The 22,230-nt window shown below is 41.9% G+C and overlaps 1 protein-coding gene across 1 annotated transcript in view; it reads right to left on the reverse strand.

Moving 5' to 3' along the window:
- ANOS1 (anosmin 1) overlaps positions 1 to 22,230 on the reverse strand; it is a 191,001-nt gene that overhangs the window by 82,465 nt on the left and 86,306 nt on the right. The window contains exon 3 of the mRNA XM_035029680.1: positions 7,477 to 7,539. Coding sequence (XP_034885571.1) covers positions 7,477 to 7,539 — 63 coding nt within the window. The remainder of the gene's footprint in view (positions 1 to 7,476; positions 7,540 to 22,230) is intronic.

Consider the following 22,230-nt stretch of genomic DNA (forward strand, 5'->3'; position numbering starts at 1 on the left):
AGGAAATGGATATTGGCTGATATGTAAAAAATTTGATTAAAACTGTAAGCCCAATTACAATTAGAATTAGAAGCATCTCCATGACCCCAAGCAGAAGACCTATAAAGGCTACCCAGGCAAGATTTACCATAATTATATTGCTCAAAACCAGATATAGAAAGAAAATCTTCAAAGCAGGCAGGGAAATAAAAAGACACTTTATACACAACAAGAAAATGAGAATGTCAGTGATTTTTCTGAAAACATACAAGACAGAAGAAAATAGAGATTTTTAAACTAGTAAATTAAAAAAATGTTAACCTAGAATTCTATACGTAGTGAAATACCTTCCATGTGGGGATGGAGACAAACCAACAATTAAAATTCTGCAATTTGAGTGATTAAAAAAGTAGGGGTTTTCCTTTTAAACACCATTTCCATCTGTTTATTTTCAATCCTTACCAGCAATTGCATCTTTTCTCTTTACAGAACATCACAGAAGGAAACACAAAAGACTGCACAGAATTAGCAGGCAAGTCCCAGTGAGCACCTGACAGGGAACCCTGACACCGTAGAGGGAGGTCCACAGTCTCGCTATGCTAGGGCAGCCCCTGGTCCCTTGGCCTCAGCACTGCCTGTTGGAAAGGCAGGCTCTGGGTGCCCACAGCACGCACCTTCTTCTACAAGATGCCCAGGTGATCCGTGTGCACAGCAGAGTCTGGGCCATCCTGGATGCTGGACTAGGCATCTGCAGGTGTGAGTGGGTCTTCACGTGACTCATCCCTGGTTTCATGCTCCAGAACTCTGGGCTTCTGACCCATGCGTCTCCAACTTCACACCCCTCGCAAGACTCATTTCCGCGAGCACGTGAACGTGGTCAAGTCTTCCCAAAGGAAAGGTACACGAAAATCACGCCCTCAGACTCCGAGCCCCTGGCCACAGCCCCTCTCTCCCCTTCTCCCACACACACGGTCTTAGAGAAGGAACCTAAACATACACAAACAGTTGTGTGTATTCGGTCTGCATTTCCTGCCATACTTTCTATTCGACAACCCAGAGTTGTAGAGATTGACGACTCGTCCTCCACGGAAACCCTCTGACCGATTTCCAGTCACCTCCTCACAACAAATTCCTCTTCAATCTGTACCTCACTGACCTATCACAGAATTCAAAAGTGTTAACCTTGCCCTCCCCTGGAGAGTAAAAATGGCTAATATTCACTCAATGTTTCCCACGTTCAGACACCGGTTAAGTGCTATATATGCATCTTTCCTATTTTACCTAAATTTGATGCTCTTACAATTTCCAGCATATTCCCTTAACTCCTTCTACCTGCTCTGTCCCTCTTTTCCGACAAGATAGGTCTTTAAGTCATTCAGAATAATCTCCAATCTCAGCTTTTTATTAACTTTCAAAACTCATCAAGTGTCCTCTAATTGAATCTCATATAATTCTGTATTCCCCCAGCATCATATAAAAATTCAATGAAAATGGAGTCTATTTCAAAAAAATAAGGGGAAAAAGCCTACATTCCATGGAGAACATGTCCCATCTAGCCAATAAATTACTGAACAACCCTAAAAAGTCACTGAATATGCTTGACTTTCTCATTTTCCAGGGCTATAAAATTTGATATAATGAGGATAACTTCCTTTATAAGATGACAGGTAAAGGAAATCTCACAACAACTGTAAAACTTCATAAGCATTCCTTGAAATGCTTCCATTCCATGACTCCCACTATCCCCTAAATTGAAAGGGAAACCGGGACAGAGTCTGCACTTTCCACCACCGCCCAAAGGTCGCAATCCAGAAATATAAGGAACACTTTTATGCGTTACGAAATGTAAAAGGTAAAGGCTTACCATATCTAAAAATAAAAGTTTACTGTGTATAATACTAAAAACTAGCATTTTTTGAAAATGTGCTCTGTGCCGGTCACCCCAGCCTCCACCCCGTGTCACGGTAACTGCTGGCCACTCACGGGATTTCAGCATGGAAAGTGAAGCTTTCAGAAGAAACCTTCCACAAATTCCACCTTGACACCCTCCAACACACTTGTGCTGATTCTTGTGTTTCCCCCACCCCCACCCCTGACACACACAGCTGGGCATATGACATCATTTTCTTGTTCAGCACTCGTCCACTTATTTCCGTACATTTAACCCTTTTACAGATGTCCCAGGCACAAGAAGATGCAGCTTCCACTTCTCAACGGATGCATTTGCTGCATGCCCTGGATTGTAAGACTAACTGGGTTTTAGAGCACTGGAAGGTTAGCAAGTTTGAGTGCAAGAAAGCCCCTGTAAGAGCGTGATAAATCCTAACAGCTTTAGTTTCTGACGTGTGTTTTCAGGACTGCCGGAACATTCCATGGCCCAGGGCACCCAAAGTAGTAAGGAGCTTTGTTGTTCCTTCAACTCCTTGAAGTGCCCTTAATTAACTAGGATTTTGCATGATCAAAACTCCCTTCTCGTTCAAGGGTGTCGAAGCGCAGACGGTCGGCCAACAACGTTACGTTAGAAACAGGCTGTGATTCATTTCCTGCGGCGGGGAGTACAACTTCATCCTCCATTCTGTACTGGGACACAGAGCAGAGTTAGGAGGGGGAGCCTGGGGCAGCATACAGTGGAAAAGAGATGGACCACCACCTGGATTCCAGATCTTCTTCATCTACCTATTAAACATGGACTCTTGGGCAGATAGAACCATTTCCTCTTGGTGTGTCAGTCTTGTAGCCCATTCAGTTCACCGAGTAAAATTCAGGCTTAACTTCTAAGAATGGTTGTGAAAATCCAATATAGTAAGCTTGGAAAACATTTTGAAAAGCAAAAAACACAAAGAAATGAGTCAGTAATCCTATCTGCAGTTGAGTGAAAAATCTTCTTCCTCTTCCTATGTTCACAATGGCAAGAACTGGCTCTCTCAGAATCCAGGCTGGTCCAAGAACAGCTTTCCTGTAAGTCCTGGGTACCTGTCTCATTAGTGGATCCCTGACCCAGATGGGGTCTCAGCTTCTCCACGACCCTAACGTACACTTCACATTGCCAATGTGGACATCCCAGTGAGTACCTACTAGGGTGGGGATATTGTGAAATCAGAAATATCATTATTGGGCGCCTGGGTGGCTCAGTTGGTTAAGCGACTGCCTTCGGCTCAGGTCATGATCCTGGAGTCCCGGGATCGAGTCCCGCGTCGGGCTCCCTGCTCGGCGGGGAGTCTGCTTCTCCCTCTGACCCTCCTCCCTCTCATGCTCTCTCTCTATCTCATTCTCTCTCTCAAATAAATAAAATCTTAAAAAAAAAAAGAAATATCATTATTAAAGATGAGAGGTGTGTCCTCCAGCAAGAAGGTCACTCAAACTACCGTGTATCACGTTTCATCAAAACTAAGACAACAGCAATTGTAGTACACATAATGATCTTATACCATTAAGAAAGAAAAAGAATATTTTCCTTGATAATTTAGATGCTTACAACTGTAAGAAAGGAACATTTAAATGTGAAGAAATGTGCATTTTATGATCAGGAAGAAAAATGGTTTACTATGATTTTTAAATCTTCAAAAAAATAATAAGAGGAAGATAATGTTTAAATAATAAACTAAAACAATAAAGTATGACCTGTCTATGTATCTGTCATGACCCAACTTGCTCCAAAAACTGACACGGGAAAAACTGTCCCATGTGATCCATAGAAGGAATCCTGCAAGGTTCCTGCTCTTACACGTTTAACTTCTCCACTTAAGGAACAACATCGTTAACTCTGACAGCAGTTTGAAAGGAGCAAAAGCAGAACTGTATAAATAATCAAATGAGAAGTTAAAGAGATCAATGTGTGAGGCAGCCACGAACCAATTCTAGGTATGTGATTATGAACATGCCTCCAAAAACCTCTTCCATGGAGGAAAATTGATTTTAATGACTAAAACACCAGGAACAATAAAGCTGTGTTCAGAAGCAGGTGCTGGTCACACAGATCAGGAAGTAACAACATTCTGAAGGGTCAGGCAGGTTTTGTGACAGGATGAGGACTGTTGTTTTTCCTCGGGCAGGAGTTTGAAAACTTCTTCTGTAAAGGGCCATGTGGTCAGCAGTCTCAGCTTCACGGACCTCAGGATCCATCACAGGTACTCAGCTCTCCTGCTATAGCCCCGAAGCTCCCTCCGACAGTTTGCAGCCAAACCGGTGTGGCCGTATTCCTACACTTTACTTATAAAAATGGGAGGCAAACCATGCCCTAAAGCTCAGAGCGTCTTGCGAATCAACACACGGGGTCAAACCTATCTAACAGTCTAGCTGTTCCACTTGGAGGACAATAAACTCAAGAGTCCTTGTGGCTGTAAATGTTCACAAAGGGAAAGCTTCATAGGTTCATGGAAACAGGGGTCTTGTAGGCGCTCGTTGCAAGTCACGTGATAAGGGAGAGGAAGAACAGGATGGTCTTAGGGCTGCCTCAATGAAGGATCAGCCTCCAAAATGCTGAAATGGGGATCAGTCTTGCAGGATTCGGTCTTCGTCAACGTCACAGGCAGACATCACCGCAACACAGACAGAAACAAGACACAGAGATGAAGAATGCTGAAAAGAACTAAAGTGGAACAGCGGGCTCGAGCGGTGGGACCCCTGGGCTGAGGTCTGCCCACGAAGGGCTCACGTGACCTGGCCGCCACTTGTCCTGCCTTTCCAGTTTCAATTCACCCCTCCCACCACAGCAGGCATCACAGTGGTACATGAGTCCCATTTTGATCAACTGGATTTGGTTCAGAAGACCTCACAGTTGTTTCAGAGAGAAGGGGGTATTGTACAAGTGTGCTACCACATTTGGAATTTCCAGGGACAGAGGCTTCAGATGACCTTCAATGACATCTTCCTTCTCAGGGATCAGATGTCACAACATCAACCCAGCGTCACTGATATTAAGGGATCGTGTGTTTATGATGCAAACAACACGGTACGTCTCGTTCCACAAGATCCCACGACAGCGTATTTTAACTTACATGGATACATGGTTTGTGTACAGCATAGAATGCAAACTATGAGTAGGAGGGCAAGTTGTAGAACATACAAGACACTGCATCAACTCATCAGTTCTGTTGTATTTCTGATGACTCTGCTCTGTTCAATGCCTCAGGGGCCTGACCCACCTCTTTTTATTTGCTTTTTAGCAGACCCACCTTACAGTGAGCTGCACTGAGTCACAACGTCCCCTGATGTCATCACTCTCTTTGCGCACATGAGTGCGTGCGTGTGTGTATGTGTGTGTGTTGGGCGGGACCTGTGACTCGCTAACCAGTAGAATATGGCAAAGGGGAAGAGGCGTTACACCTGAGAATATGTTGCATTATAGAGACTTGCTCTCAGCAGACTGCAGATCAAGACTCTCCTGCTGGCCTTGAAAAAGTGAATAGCCATCTCGTGACCGGCCTGGGGGGCCACGTGGTGAGGAAGCGCAGGCAACTTCCAGCAGCCATCGAGAGAATGGGACCTCAGTCCTATAACCGTAAGGAAATGAGTTCTGCCAACAACTAACTGCAATGAGCTCGGAGGCAGATTGTCAGCAGAAGCAGCTGAGCCCCCAGACGAGAAAGCAAGCCCAGCCAACACCCTGATTACGGCATCGTGGGACGCTGAAGCAAAGAATGCATTTAAGTCATGTCCAAACTCCTGACCCACAGAAACTGTGAGATAATAAATGTGTGTTGTTTTAAGCCACTAAGCTTGGGGGTCATCTGTTAGGCAGCAAGAGATAACTAATATAAAGATATATTAAACTGAATGCCAGGTCACCATATGTTTTCTGGAAAAGTTTGGATGGAATCCCTGAAGAAGCCAAAATGTTTTGGGGAAAATGGATGGATAATATGTCAGCTCCCTTGAAGGAGGACAGAAACCATGATTGATGCTCCTCTGTATCACCCCCCCACCACCACCCAGAAAAGGGCTGGATATAAAGACATAGGAAGGTTCTTCTTCTTTGGGAGTTAACACTCAATCGTTAGCTTAGGGGTGAGTGTCCTTGCAGAGTAACTGGGCTAAATGACTTCGACTATCTGCCAGTCCTGTGTATTATTTAAGGCATTTTCATGTTCACAATTACAAAATGCTTCCAAAGACTTCAGTGACAGAAATCCTCAGGTCCGAAGCGCTTCCAGCAACTTACATCATTATGTAAGAGTTTGCGAATCACCCATATTCCAGCAGCCCGTCACAAAATGCTGAGTCCCACTTCCAAAGCAAAGTAAAAGTGAGATAGGGAAAATCACATATCGATCATGTCTGTGCTGAGAAACATTTCCTCCACTGCACTCTGCTAAAGCCAAACTGAATACTTTTCTACAAGAGCCCAACAACACTATGATCCCCCATCACCGTCCAGGGAAGTCGAGCCAAAGCAGCACTCGGATGCAGGGAAGAGGTGTGAGGCTCGGGGCTTTTGCTTTAGGCTGGGTCTTTCTACCTAGAGTGGGGGAGCCATTGGACCTGATGAGCTCCAACTTCCTGGTCCTCCGTGCCTTCCCAACGTAACTCTTATGCACTTACTGTATGCCTTTGTTTATCTCCACGCATATGGGGAGGGTCTGTGGGCAGGAGCTTGGAAGGGTTGCTGTCAGTCTCCAGTTCCCTTCAGAGAAGCCCCGGACCATCGTTTCAGTCCGGTGCCACAGGGCCTCCCTTCTGGTCCGCTCCCCACAACCCTCAACGGAGGTGCTTTGATTGCTACAGAGGACTCTTCGACCGCTGTTCCCCACCGGCCCTCGTGGACCATCCCACTCTCCTTTCTTTGAGAGGCCAGCAGTCAGCAGGCAGGCCGGCTCCACATCCTCCCGGCTGCACCCGAGCAGATCCCAGGCTGCGTCAGAGCCTGGACCCCCGACTCGCTCTGGAGGAGATGGTCCAGGAAAGCGGCTCTTCCCCTCTGCAGCACGACTGAGGGTTTTAGACAGCAGGTGTCCGGGACAATAACACCCTTTATTCTCTACCTGAAACCACCGGCCAAGTAAGAGCCTCGCACCCGGTTCAAGGCGGGCAGGCAAGCGTCCTGCCCGGGATATGGGGGCCCAGAGGGTGAACGATGAGACGAAAATGTCGAGAACCCCGCTACTGATAAAACGGCTGGCTTCTCCCAAACAGCATGAGAATGTCAACATTGTGCTGACAATTACTCGTACAACAGCCGTGCTGGAAAGTAGAAGGACAGCAGTAGCTTCTACCTTGGAAAAGGTTCTCGTCTCTAAGCCTATGTAATAAGATGGATTCCAATAATGGAAGCGGCGGGTAGCTAGGTTTTAAGAAAGCTCAATAATGTTTCTCCCTTTTACATGAATTCACAACACACACACACACACACACACACAGACACCCCTCCCTGCAGTCAACCGAACTCCCCAACCCGCAGCAGAATGCAGGGGCCCTTCCCGCCAGTGATCCGCGCGGAGCACCATCAGGCTGACGCCGCGTCCTGGGCACCTCTGGGCATGCAGGGCAGGGCGGCCTTACCTCACAGACGCTCTGGCACTGCTGCTTCCTTGGGTCCCAGGACTCCTTGCAGGGCTCCAGACACTGGGGGCAGTAACAGTGAAAGGAAAGAAAGAAACGGATGAGAAGCAGGGCCAAAGGGAAATCACCTGCACTCCTCACTTTTCCACGCCTGCTTCTGCTCGTCAGTTTGGGAAAGCCCGCTACTCAGTGCATCACTTGAATGGTGTATAACGGGCATCTGAGCGAGAGCATCACGACAGGACAGAACTTTGAAAGATGTCTATTTCAACACAGCTGGAAAAGAAAAGTTGCGCAGTCTAGAGGGGGCATGTAGGAAATGTAGTGCGATTCACCATCGGGCAGAACCGTTTAGATGAGAGATACTTGTATTCAGTAAGAAATGTTTTCTGGGGGCGCCTGGCTGGCTGGGTTGGTGGAGCACTCAGCTCTTGATCTCGGGGTTGTGAGTTCGAGCCCCACGTTGGGTGTAGAGATGACTTAAAAATAAAATCTTAAAAAAAAAAAAAAAGGAATGTTCCCTAAAGGTTGTTGTCATCGGTGAATTTTGTTTTTTTCAGAAACTTTAACATGAACTTGCTTTACAATTGGCAACATACGACTACTGTCTATATAGTCTCCTACAGGTGATCGGGTGAAGCTGCACTGTATTAAATATCTGTATATAACATATAATTGTTAACTAATGTCTTTAGCCCAATGGATCTAACAGCATTAACATGCATCCACTTTAATTACTCTAGTAAAATATACTAAATACACCTTAACATGCTTACCAAATCAATATTAGAATATATTGAATCAACCTAAATATATTGAATAAACTGACATGAGAGTTTCAGAGTAAAGTCTAAATATAGGTTTAAAATGTATTACCATATATATTAACAAATCAAAGATGATAACTAGGCTCCATTATCCAATAACAATCATAATAATAATGTTAATAGAAATAATAATGAATAGTACATATACATATATGTATACATATATTACATATATTTATATATGTAATAAGAATAATGTTGAATAAAGTATATATACATGTATAATAGTTTATTACTATATATATAGTATTAGTATAATATATAAAATATAATGCTATATATACTATATATAATACTAATATAATATATTAGTATAATATGTAAAATATATGCTATATATACTATATATAATGCTATATATACTATATGTGTACTAAGTACATTATTTATACTATTGCCACTACACCACGGAAATATACACACATATATGTATACCACAGAACTATATATACTCCATAAAATACAGTACCTTACACAATATAGAATACTATGTATACTATATACGACATACAGTAATAAATAAGAGATCACAGCCAGTCTTCATGGTTGAAACTAAAACGTTACATTCATATGAATAGAGATCTGATTCTCAATTTTATGTCTTAATGCAAGTTTTAATTAGTAAAAATGGAGAGTCCCATAGAGTTAAATGTCAGTTCTCTAAACATCGGCTTACCCCTGGCTCCGTCAGGTCCTATATTATTTTATCTCCATGATTTTTATTTCATTATTGATAAATTTCCCAGTTAGGATCAAAGTTCTCAGTTAAATTCCAGATAAGTATACTCTGGAATTCAGGAGATATATATATATTCATATATCCACATACATATATATATGGACATATATATCCATATTCAAGATACACACACACACACACACACATCTATATACCGATACTGTTTTCCACTCCACTTGGTAGTCACCACCCCCTCTGTTTTAAAATAACACAGTTTAAACTCTAAGACTCTCTACTCTCCATGTGTCAACTGCCCATCTGTCATAGCAATGCTGCTCACAGTGTGATCAATGACTGATAATATGAACACCTTGCAGTTTATCAGAAATGCAAGCTCATGGCCTGCCCCTACACCTAGAGTCAGAATCTCTGGGAACGGGGCCCAGGAATCTCCGTTAGCAAATTCTCCAAGAAATTCTGATGCTTACCAAACTTGGAAAAGACCTGCCTTATTGTGGTAAACGTTTCCCAACATATACGTGTATCAAATACCCACATCGTACAACTTAAAGTTATACAAGGTTGTGAATCATATCTCAATAAAGCTGGGGCAGCAGGAAGAACTGCTATAGAATTTGATGGGGAAAAAAGAGTCCATAGGGCCACCTGGGTGGCTCTTTCGGTTGAGTGACTGTTGATTTTGGGTCAGGTCATGATCACAGCATTGTGAGATCAGGTCCCACATCAGGCTCCACACTGAAGATGGAGCCTGCTTAAGATTCTCTCTCTCCCAGGACACCTGGGTGGTTCAGATGGTTAAGCATCTGCCTTCAGCTCAGGTCATGATCCCAGGGTCCTGGGATTGAGCCCCATATCGGGCTCCGGCTCAGCGGGGAACCTGCTTCTCCCTCTCTCTCTATTTCTCCCCCTGCTCATGCTCTCTCTCTCTCTGTATCTCTGTGTCTCAGATGAATAAATAAAATCTTTAAAAAAAAAAAAAAAGATTCTCTCTCTCCTTCTCCAAAAAAAAAAAAAGAGTTCATATTGTCCCTTTATTTTTCATGAAAAACCAATCTATTTCTTGTAAGAATATTTTAGATTGTATATCCTTTAATGCTGCATGTGAACAATTCATTTTTTAGTTATTTTAATTTTAAAAACTTGAGCTCTTCCATGATACTTTTCCAAGACCTACACAAGCTTGTCCCAAGTTTCCTGGTGTCCACCTCTCCCAAGCATGTTAAAACCAATGCACAGTTTTTTGCCAATATAACAATTGTAAAAGAACACCATTTTTCTAACAGCAATGAAGTCACTTAAAAATTTGTCTCCTGAGGTGCCTGGGTGGCTCAGTCAGTTAAGCATGTACCTTCGGCTCAGGTCATGATCTCAGGGTCCTGGGATCGAGTCCTGCATCAGGCTCCTGAGCAGGGAGTCTGCTTTTCCCTCTACCTCTGCCCTTCCTCCCTGCCTGTGCACAAGTACACGATCTCAAATAAATAAGTAAAATCTTAAAAAAAAAAAAAAAATTGTCTCCCTTACACATTTTGTGAGTTCTTTCAAGAGTTAGTTTTGTTTCCTAAAGGTATGTCTGATTCCTTATCCTCAGACCTCTCTATTTGTTTTAAGATACTGGTTCTTAGCCAAAAAAGTTTAATGGTCACTTAATAAGTATATCTCGACCTAATTCCTTCTCAAGACCATCTGAAGTGAATAAATGGCATTCTTCAGAACACCTTGAAATTTTGTTCGGTTGGAGATGTGTCCTATGATGTGGGAGGACCCCTCTGTAAGATCTGGGGATTTTTCACGGACACAAGTTCACAAATTAAGTCTTTATCATTTTATTCAGGAAACATCCAACAAACATCCATTCCATATGAAACCGCTCAGTGCAATGTAGCTAACAACGTCTCAACATAATTACGTCAATCTTGCTTCGGATCACTGCTGAGAATGTAAATTGTGAACACAGGTTAGCGACACGTGTGCTCATTTGCATTGTCATAAGTACAGACCTCAGTACCTTTAAAAGTTTCAGTCCTTGGAGAACTCCACAATTCCACCTAATCCTACTCCTGACAGACCCTGGAACAAATACCTTATATAAGACAAATATCATTTACAAAGAGAGGCATACTTGTGAAATGCTAATGGAAGCAATACATAACGTACTTGTCTTCTTGCTAATCTAGCATCGCTATCTGCCAAGTCCCGCATCAGTGTAAGCATTCAGTTGTATTTCAATTGCATGCTCGCCTCATTTCCAATAACCAGTAATCATCAGTGTCTAAAGATACATCACAAAATGTTATTAATGACAGCCAACATTTTCTTTTAATAATCCTCTGTGAAAACTATCTGACAAGAAAAGCCTGGATATGGAAATCTGAGTAAATCTTTGCAGGATCCATTTGCCAAAGCTCTATTTCTTTATAGTGCTCTTAGCCAGGTAAAATGATGGCAATAAAAGCCAAAGAGCGGGGTAAAAAAGCCCAACCATTTCTCTCATGCTTCAAACAAGAAGAAAAAGCATCCTGTTTCTCGGGGGGAGGGGGGGAAAGAGGGCAGACTCAAATCTCATTTCCATGAGAAAAATAATACTACAAGCAGACAATTGCTTTGGAATATACTCCATATCACAACGATAAGTGCCCTAGTCAAATTCAAAAAACAAAAAAACAAAAAACAAAAACCCCAGTAACTGAATTTACTATTTTAGCAAGCGTTTTAAGCTTTCACACTTTAGGATGATCAACAATTTGAAATTATTTCTTCCCACGTTACTGTCTCAAGCCAAACGAAGCAAAACTTAAAATTTCAGGGAAAATTTAAAAAAACCGGCTGACAGAGCTAATCACGTAGATCATCATTTGGAATGTAGACACCAATTAGTTCTCACTTAATCTAGAAAGATACATTTGCAGTATCACTTCCTTAGCTTATAATTCTGTATTACATTTATACTTAAAAATACACAGTAATATAAAACATGTACATATAATATTCTACTAAAATGTAAGACACACGAGCAATGAAACTTTGTGACATTTACTACGATATTCTTAATACGTAGCAGCAGCTCAATAAACATCTGTTAAATAAATTTATTGATAAGTGTCAATGTTATTGTAGGCAGTTCCTGGAGTTGGCACGTTCGTATTTGAGCGTGGAGCTATTTCTCCAGGGACCAAGCAGATACTGAGTAAGAGCGAAGGAGGGTAACTTAGGAATGATGGGAGTGGCAGGAAGAACAGAAAGCTGGAGAGGTCAGCCAGTGACCAGAGGACGACTGCTCCCCACTGCCTTCTGGTTCTTGTCCAGGACCGCCTGGCACTCCAAACTTCACAGAGAAGCCAACGACACTGACTTTATGTAAACCTTTCCAACGTCTACGTATATTGCGCAATGCTGTGCAGGTAATTTTATTGCTATTTATTTAGGGCAGGAGATATTAGATACAGTATTTTCATTGCCTAAGTAAGTGGTTTTGAGATGGCAGTGAGTTTGCCCTCGCGGGGAACACTGGGTGATGTCTGGAGATGGTTTTGTTTGTAGCAACTGAGGAGAGAGGTACTGGCTTCCACCAGGCAGAGGCCAGGGACGCGGGTGAAATATCATCCAGTGCACAGGCTAGCCCCCAACGTGATAAAAAATTATCCGGCTCCAGATGTTCATAGTGCTGAGGTTGAAAATTTTCTTTAAAAAAAAAGCAACATAAATGCAGTGGATTAGTCATAATAACAGCGTTGATCCTGAGAAAGAAGTTGCCTGGGAGAGAGGAGTAAAGGCTAAGTCGAAAGTGTCACCTCTAATCATGCCACAATTCTCCATGTTTTGGTCACATTCAACCTTCTAAGACACGGTTTTGATAATGGGAGTTCTGTGATAAAATCAGACAATAATTATCAAATTAAGCCCAAAGTATATGGTTTACATTCAAAACAACTGGCCAACCAGCAAATCCTTCATAAACAGCTCATCATTTGGAATGTAGACACCAATTAGTGGGGTCTTCAACCCCTCATGAATTACTTTCTACAAAGCTGGTCTCTTTTCTGTTCCCCAAACACTAGATCCCTCGACTTCCACTGGGTTACTGAATTTCTTCCTTAAAGAAAGCCTATCCTGTCCTTCTCCACTCCAGTCAACAACTGCTTCAAACCACCTGTTTTGACCAGTGCTATCCACAGAGCCCGCGCTGATTCCTTCTCTGCAAACCATGCAGCTTTTCCCCAAGAACGCTCACATTAGATTTTCGAGTTATTCGCAGAGGCTACGTTGTACTGAAGTTGCATTATCTCCGACTGACTAGAAACTCATCTTTGGGAGCGCCTGTGTCTGCTAAACGTTCATAGTCCTTCACAAGTCACGTGGGGGCGAGCGTGCAAACGACAGGACAGATTCTCAGGCACATCCCATGGACTGTGGCAACGCAGCTGGTGCAGGATGGAGGCACAGAAAGCCTGCCTGGGTTTGAGCCCCATCTCTGCCATGTGTCTCACCTACAACTGTTAAAAAAAAAAATCGCATAATTATTTAGCCTCCATTTGCTAATTCAAATATGAGAATACAATCATTCATATTAACTTGTGAAAAATTTTACGGAACGCCAAAGAGTGCCAGAACCTTTACGGATATACAAAGCACTCTGAAAATCATCTGTTCAATGGGGTCCCATTATAACAGGTCTACGGAGGTATGTAGCGTTAAGTACTATTATTCTTACATTTTAGACAGAGGAAACTGCAGCGCAGAGAGGTTGACTAAACAAAGCAAGTGACTGCAGTCGAGACTTCAGGAACTGGGAGTTGTACCCATGCTCTGGCATACTCAGAGGAATGTTCTTTCCATTACAGAATGCCGCCCTGTTTATGCCACGTGCTGCAAAGGCTTAATGACGTGATCTATGTGAAAGGGATTTGGAAACTGAAAAGTACTTTGCAAATATTTAAGATTCTTAAAGTATTATGATCTCAGAAAGGATTCAACTCCAAAATGCCCTAGGTGGGTGTTACAAATTCCGAGGTACTTATGAAATCATAACCAATAAGACTGAGTATTTCATATCACAGACAAAGGGATCCAAATCTTAGGAGCCGAAGTACCGACAAAGAGGGAAATTACTGATATCACTTTGGTGAACTACCATCTGGACAGATGAGCACGAAAGTCCATACCTTACATTTAACCAAACACTTCCATAGAAGGAAATTATATTACCTTCTATTGCATTACCAGCAAAGGAAATTCTATTACCTAAATAGCAATTACAATAAATTCTGAAGCATAAAAGGTTCCTATAAAATTCAAATTTTCACACATGTCCAATAATCAAGGAAACAGAACCCATAATGACATTTTATTAAATAAACAGAACCCATTAAAACAAAGCCACCAGCATTCTGAACATTCCTACCTGTTCAAATTAACATCTGCTAAATCAACAAATTAGGATTAGTATTTCCTATGTGCGATGTATTCATCTAGTCTCCAAGATGGGGAGAAATTGGCAGTATTTCTGCCCTAACGCAGTATATAATCTCCATGGGAGAAAGCCTGTGATTAAGTCTAAAGTGATGAAGCATAAAATAACCAAGAGAAGAATAAGGTGCCATAAGACACTGAAGAAGGGATATGTATTTCCGTCTGGGATAACTAGAGAGGAATGTAGAGAATTGAGGACTCATGGATTAACCTAGGAGGAGGAGTGGGACTCTACCAACTTTCACAGATCTGGGGCCTGGATGATATACGTGGGGTGGGGTGGGCGGCGTATATGATGCAGGATAGCTAAAAGAGAAAACGCAGTAAACTACAAGGCTAGAAACACAGCCCTTGGAATTCAATGAGGAGCCACTAGCTGTCCTAGAACAGAGAGGTGCTTGCCTCACTTTGTGTTTGAGATGACTTGAGTGTTGCTGCAATATAATGATTTAAAAATATATATATTTGGTCATTCCGATGACCGAAATATATTTCTCAAATATATTTAATCTTTGTCCACCGTTCCTGAAAATGCTTCAGAGCCACAAAGGTGAAATGGGTGTCTTGTTATTAAGGAAGGTGACTTTAGGCCCACCCCTACGCCCACCGAAGGGCAGGGGCTGATTGACAGGAGGACCAATCATGTGATCAGAGGGTTGGAACTTTCAGTTCCACCCCCTGACTTCTGGGGAGGGGAGAGGGGCTGGAGATTGAATCAGCTAATACTTAGTCAATCATGGCTAGGTAATAAAGTCCTCATAAAAACACAATAGGACCAGAACACCTGGCTGGCTCAGTTGGAAGTACCTGCGATTCTTGATCTCGGGGTCATTGTGTCCAAGCTGCATGTTGGGTGTAGAGATTACTTTATTAATATATATACACTATATGTACACACATACACTTACATAGATTACTTTATAATATCTCATATATATAATATATATTACTTTATATCTCATATATATACTTTATATATATTACTTTATATGCATAGTATATATACTATATATATACTTTACATATATATGCATATATTTAAAGTATATATATATATATGTATATATATATATATGCTATAAAGAAAACCCACAAGGGGACTGTTCTTTTTATCCTTTCCAGACATTTTTCACGCTTGGGCAACCAGAACAATTCCATGTGCCACAGAGCTGGGCCCCAAGCTCCACAAGGACAGAAGCTCCTTTGTTGGGGACCCTCGCCCTATGTGTCTCTTCACCTGCCTGTTGATTTGTATCCTGTATCATATCTTTCCATAAACTGGTTAATGTGTTTCCCTGAGTTCTGTGAGCTGCTCTAGGAAATTAATCGAACCCTAGTAGGGAGTCGTGGGAACTTCCAATCTATCTCCGGTCTGGATCTGACTTTGGCCTATGAAGTTGGGGGCGAGGTGGACAGTCTTACAGGTTCTGTGGTATCTGATGCTATCTCCCTGTAGATAGTGTCAGAATTGAGTTGAATTCTCAAACACGCCGCTGGTGTCTGGGAATTGCTTGGTGGTGTGTGTGGGGGGGAACCCCCACATTGGAATAGGCTCCAGGAGCCCTAAAAGAGTTGGAATAGGAGTTGGATTACAGAGGTGAGGTTGTAGCAAATGAAACCAGAGCAGAAGTTTTTGCAATGTCTTTCAAAGCTTCTGTCTGCCATTTATAGTGTCCATATGCCATCTAGATGGCAGAGGACACTGGATAAAAGGAAAAGGAACATGAGCCTAGGAAAGGCAATGTGGGGCTGCAAGCTCATGGACACAGTTACTGGTTTGCTGTAAAAGACAGGAATGAGGGAGAAATGAGAAAAGGAAAACACACCAAAATTTCTAACCTCGACCTGAAAGGAACCCATGGTGTCCCTAAGGTGGAGTGCGGGGGAGAAACAAACATAGGGAAACCTGGGCAGTTGAGACTCTAACATGATGAGTTCAAGGCATCCAGTGGACATACACGAAGGGATGCCCAACAAGCTACTGGAATTGTGGACATGGAGTTCTGGAGAAAGGCTGAAGAAATGATGAGCACTTATAAACTTCTCTGCTCTTTCTATGTCATTCATTCATTCATTCGTTCCTTTTATAAATATTTGCAGAATTCAATTACCGCAGTGTCATGCTAAGTAATGGGTCTGCTAAATCTATGAACTACACAAAAAAACTGCCTCCAAGTTCTATACCATCTAGAAAGGTTAAAAAAATAAGTCATGTTTGTTTATAAGCAAAAGTCCAGGCTACATGTGAAAAAGGAAACAGAAAACATGAAGATTAGAGTGTCAAGAATTTGGGGAGTTGGGCTATTCAAGAGCTAGAACGGCAACACTGAGGAGATCTCCCATCGCTCAGCAAAGATGTTTTTGTTTCCCCTTTTTGTGTTTGTGCACAGGACACTGGAACTCAGGGAGACACAGACTTGGAACATGCTGGTGAAGAGAAGGAAGGGATCAGGTGGAGGGAGTCTGACCGAAGATGGAGGAGAACAGGAAATAATCAATTGATCTGAGGTCCCAGAGAATGTTGCAGGGGCTACAACATGAAAACATAGAATTTTAGAGAGGCAAGGAATTTCTGATGGCATCTATCCCAACCCTACACCCTCCAGACTCAGGAACTAAAACATCTTCATGGAGGCAATGGCTGGTTAGCAGGATTTCGGACCACAACTCTATCTATAATTGGACACGGGCCATTGAATTTCACTGTTCAACTTAGGGGATGTAAGAATTTGGATGTGGAGATACAAGACAACGATCAGGAGAAGCATGGCTGTTCTAGTCAGAGTTTTCCCATTCGGTGAGAAGGTGATCAGATGTATGTTCCTTTCTACGTGTAGTTCTGGTGGTTGAGCTTGAGAGGTCTTCAGTCGATGGACAGGACAGATGACGAGGGCACAGAAGTGGATGATTCCTGCCAGGTCTGAGGACAAGAGACAGACCCTGGATCCTTGGAGTTGGATCAACCAGGAGGACAATTCCTCATCTACCGCCTGCTAAATGGTTTTTCCCCATTCTAGTTGTATTTTAACCTCTCTGAACCATAGGTTTCTGCCACATAAAAGAATGGAATAATATTTGCCAAAGAGGATCATTTTGAAATAAATTTTATAAAGACAGCCTTTTAAAATACCTACACAAAAGTAGGTGCTCAATGAATCTGGTTCCCTTCCATTTCTAAAGGACCATTTGAAAGAATTTATTTTAGTTCTTTCATATTTCCCTGATACCTACCCTTTTTCTTTTAACCAAAGAAGACAATAAAATTTCTTTTCTTTCCAGTCTCTCAAGCATGTTCCAAGAATTGTTTTAGAAGTACCATTTTTTTTTTTTTTTGCCAAAACTCCAACAGCTATGTTTGGTTGGGGTGGCATTATTCTTGTGTGTGTCCAGAAGGTGGGATCAGAAGGAAAAATTGGAGACTAGGGCACTGTGCCATTTTGTAAGACATATGGTATGCTTTCACAAAAAAAAAATTCTGTTGAATAATATGAAAGCAAATAATGGTTTATATTTAATTTTTTGTCTTCACTGTTGCCTGGGTATAAGGAATAAGCTTTGAGCCTCACCAAAAAAAAAAAAAAATCCATCTTCTCATTTCATACAGGTACATATTCATAGCATATAATAATGCTATCAACAAAGACCATTTCTGTTTTCTAAATTAATGGCAGCAATTTCTCTGGGAAACTATAGATCTGGTTTTTATATGGAAGTGGATTTTTTTTTTCAATACATTTCCTAAAATATGTGCAACCTACTGCTGCCTTTAGAAGTATTCATGGACTCCCTCCAGCTCTAAATTGGTATAGAAATTGTTACAATCCTGTATGTCGAAAAGTGCACTGTGTCTTGCCAAAATAATGAAATCTTTTGGCAGACATCCTATGGAAATACAGTTGAACAATCATCAGAGCCTAAACCACAGAGGATTAGCATGCCAACCCAGCACAACAACGTTACGCCTTAGACATTTCATATCACAAATCAACTTTCTCCGAAACGATCAAAGGATAATTCCTTTCCCACCATGATGTTTATCTGCAAATCTGGGCCTCCTTTTATCACAGCTATTTCTCACAATAAAGGGAACTCTGACTTCAGGAGCTCTTTTAACTTCAGTGAAGGTGTTTAGAAATAAAGAGAAAACAACTGTAGTGGAAAAACGAGACTAATCAAGGTAGTTATTACCAGAAAACCACTCTCTCATTGTAGTTCTTCCTCACCTAAACTATGTCCTTGTGCATGTCATGAAGTCTCCTGAGACAGGTCATGGACTTCTGTTTCACTGAAGACCACACATGCTTTCTTAGCATCCAGATTTTCTGCCCAGTCTTCTGCTATGGAATTTTAGCATACCACTGCAGTTTCAAATAATATTCTCACGGTTATTTCCCAAATTAAAAAGATATTAATTACAGGGCGCCTGGGTGGCTCAGATGGTTAAGTATCTGCCTTCGGCTCAGGTCATGATCCCAGGGTCCTGGGATCGAGTCCCACATCAGGCTCCCTGCTCCTTGGGAGCCTGCTTCTCCCTCTGCCTCTCTCTCTCTCTCTCTCTGTCTCTCATGAATAAATAAATAAAATCTTTAAAAAAAAATAAAAATAAAAAAAATAAAAAGATATTAATTACAAAGGTAAAGTCACAACTTTACAGTGGAGAAACCGTACAAAGAATACTTTAACTACGTGATAAAGTCACATCTCCAGAAATGGGAGAAGCACAGCATCCCCAAGGCAGGATTCCTGCCCAAAAGGCAGAACCTGAACTGAACCACAAGGAAATAGCAAACAAATCCAGAATGAGTCTCCTGTGAAGCAACAAGCCTCTAGTCTTAAAAAATACCAATGTTGTGAAAGACCAAGAACGAATGACGAATGCTTCCAAACTCAAGGGGACTAAAGATATGCAGCAATCAAATGCAGAGCACGATGGTGGGCCGGATCCCGAATCAGACAAAACAAGGCTACGAAGGGTATTACTGGCATAATGGGGAACATTTAAATGTAGACTATATATGGAATAAAAGTGTTACATCGGGGCGCCTGGGTGGCTCAGTCGTTAAGCGTCTGCCTTCGGCTCAGGTCATGATCCCAGAGTCCTGGGATCGGGCCCCGCATCGGGCTCCCTGCTCCGCGGGAAGCCTGCTTCTCCCTCTCCCACTCCCTCTGCTTGTGTTCCCTCTCTCGCTGTGTCTCTCTCTGTCAAATAAATAAATAAAATCTTTAAAAAAAAAAAAGTGTTACATCAGTGTTAATTTCCCTGAATTTGGTAATTCCACAGTAGTCATGTAAGAGACGCATGCTAAAACTTGTAGGGGTAAAAGAATCATGACGCCTGCAACTCATACCTAAACGGTTGGAAACAAAATAACAACTATCACGGCATGCATACATCCATTTTTTTTCTATGTATACATAAAGAGAATGTGATAAAGCAAATATGGCATGCATAAAGAAGTTAACAATCTATAAATCTAGACTGGGGTCGGCAACTAGAAACCAGAGACCAAATCTGGCCCACCATCTGTTTTGGTAAGGAAAATTTATAGGAACACAGCCACGCCCATTTAGGTCACCACTTCTGTGCTATAATAATTGAGTTGGCTAGTTGTGACAGACCTTATGTCCAAGAAACCAAAAAATATTTACTCGTCTTTCACAGAAAGTTTGCTGTACCCTGATTAAGATAAATGGTAGATGGAAGTCCTTTGTACTCATAATTTTTTTGAATTTTTAATAATCAAGGTAAACATTAAAAATACATAAAGTAGTGGTGCCTGGGTGGCTCAGTTGGTTGAGCGTCTGATTCTTGGTTTCGGCTCAGGTCGTGATCTCGTGCGTCATGGGTTCAAGCCCAGCGGTGGGGAGTCTGCTTCAAGGTTCTCTCCCTCTGCCCCTCCCCCTGCTCACCCTCTCTCTCTCTCTCTCTCTCTAAAATAAATAAATCTTAAAAAAAACTTTTAAAAAATGAAGTCATCTTAATAATACTTGAAATCTCAAAATCACAAATGTTCTTCCTCTGGCATCATTAGAAAGCTATTATGGACATAGATCTATGAGCAAAAGAGGATGGAAAATCATAAAGTGGCCCTCAATGGGCTTATTTAAATAAGGAAGAGTGGAGATTTACAGACAAATGCTTCAGGTCCGAAACCTGCAGTGACTGGATGGCACGTCTTCCCGCAGAATCTTCTGGGCTTTGTAAAGTTAGACCCAATAGGTACTATCAACAGGTGGCTTCACCACAGCCTCAGAAACCCTACAGTAAGGGGGACAGGGATGGCAGACTCACCCTGGAGGTCTTACATTCATTCAGGTGGTTGTGGGATGAACCCTGTCATCCTCACTTTGTCTTGGTTTTTAATGACAAAACACGGGAAACAAGTTCACGCCCCGAAAGTGTCCCTCCCGCCTTTGTACTAAATAAACCCTTCTTATAACATCAAAGCAAAAGATTCCTTGCAATGAAAATAGGAAAGGAGTATAACCTACTTCTTTTGCAGTTGTGGACCACTCCATGACACGTTCTGAATAATTATGAGCTTTCAGTAGTATTTGCACTTCCTGCCTAGATTCGTACCTTAATTCCAAAATCAATCCAAGTCATATTTATTACAAGTCCAATGAGGGAAAACCGATGTTGGTGTTTGGCCAAGGCAGGGAAGTAAGGAGGGATGGTGCCCTTTCCTCAAACGAGGAAGCTGACATCTGAACACGAACATTTTCCTGAAGATACTTAAGAACTGACCCTCAGTAGGAAATGTTAAATACATTGAAGAAGCAGATGGCCCAATCAAAGATGTACCTGCCAAGTCAGCCTTTCCGCTGGGAAAAATAAAACATTTATATGTAATCAGAGTGCTCAAAAATTCAATAGCTAGAAAGTATTATCTCTATGCGTCTGTCATTCCAAACCCAGAAAGTGTAAACATACACACACATACACAACATTTTTTAAATTATAGCTTGATCATAGGCATCTGTGTCCTTTGGCAGACCATCCAATCAACCACTCATCTTTCTCCAATATTGGCCCCCAGTAGTCAAAATAACCCAAGAAACTTACCCCAGCCATTAGTCGGATCTTGGAGGCTGAATTAAGGAGAACCATCTCATGCAACCAGAATCTCAAGCTTTCACTAGATCGGATTTTACATAGCCTGGAATCACCAGTCACAGCGTCCTGCAGGCTTAAACAGCCAGACCCCATCTCCTGAGTGAAAGCCAGAATTTGATCTGCACAGCATGATTTTGACACCACTGAGCCCCTAGGTTAAAGAACTCCTCCTTGACATGCTTCAAGTTGAATGGAGATTAGGATTTCCATCACTTCATGCTACATTTAAAAGCTTATGCAAGTCTAGCGTTGATCCTTATCTTCCTATGTATTTTTTCTACACATTTTCTTAACAACACACAATTCCTAAGAAATCATGTAATTGGTAGTGTTGGAGAACCGTGTCAATCGTATTCCCAAGCTGGGTGGCCTGGTGTCCTTCTTCCCTGGGCCACAGGCCTTATAAAATGTTGCACATGTCACGGGAGGAATTAGATTTTTCTACACTTGATCTTAGCCAAAAGGCCGAGAAGCGATAGGAATTAGATTTTTCTATTTGCTCCTATGTTAAATCTCACGGAGGTACTTTTCAATAGCTTCTATGTGCTGTGGGTTAATAAGACTGTTTTTACCAACAGTATTTAAGAATGGCGTAGGTACATACTCACTTGTCAGCGTATGATTTCCGAGAAATTAAATCTGTT

Source organism: Mirounga leonina, unplaced genomic scaffold, assembly GCF_011800145.1.
Source record: "Mirounga leonina isolate KUSES-001 unplaced genomic scaffold, KU_Mleo_1.0 Mir_268, whole genome shotgun sequence".
NCBI lineage: Eukaryota > Metazoa > Chordata > Mammalia > Carnivora > Phocidae > Mirounga > Mirounga leonina.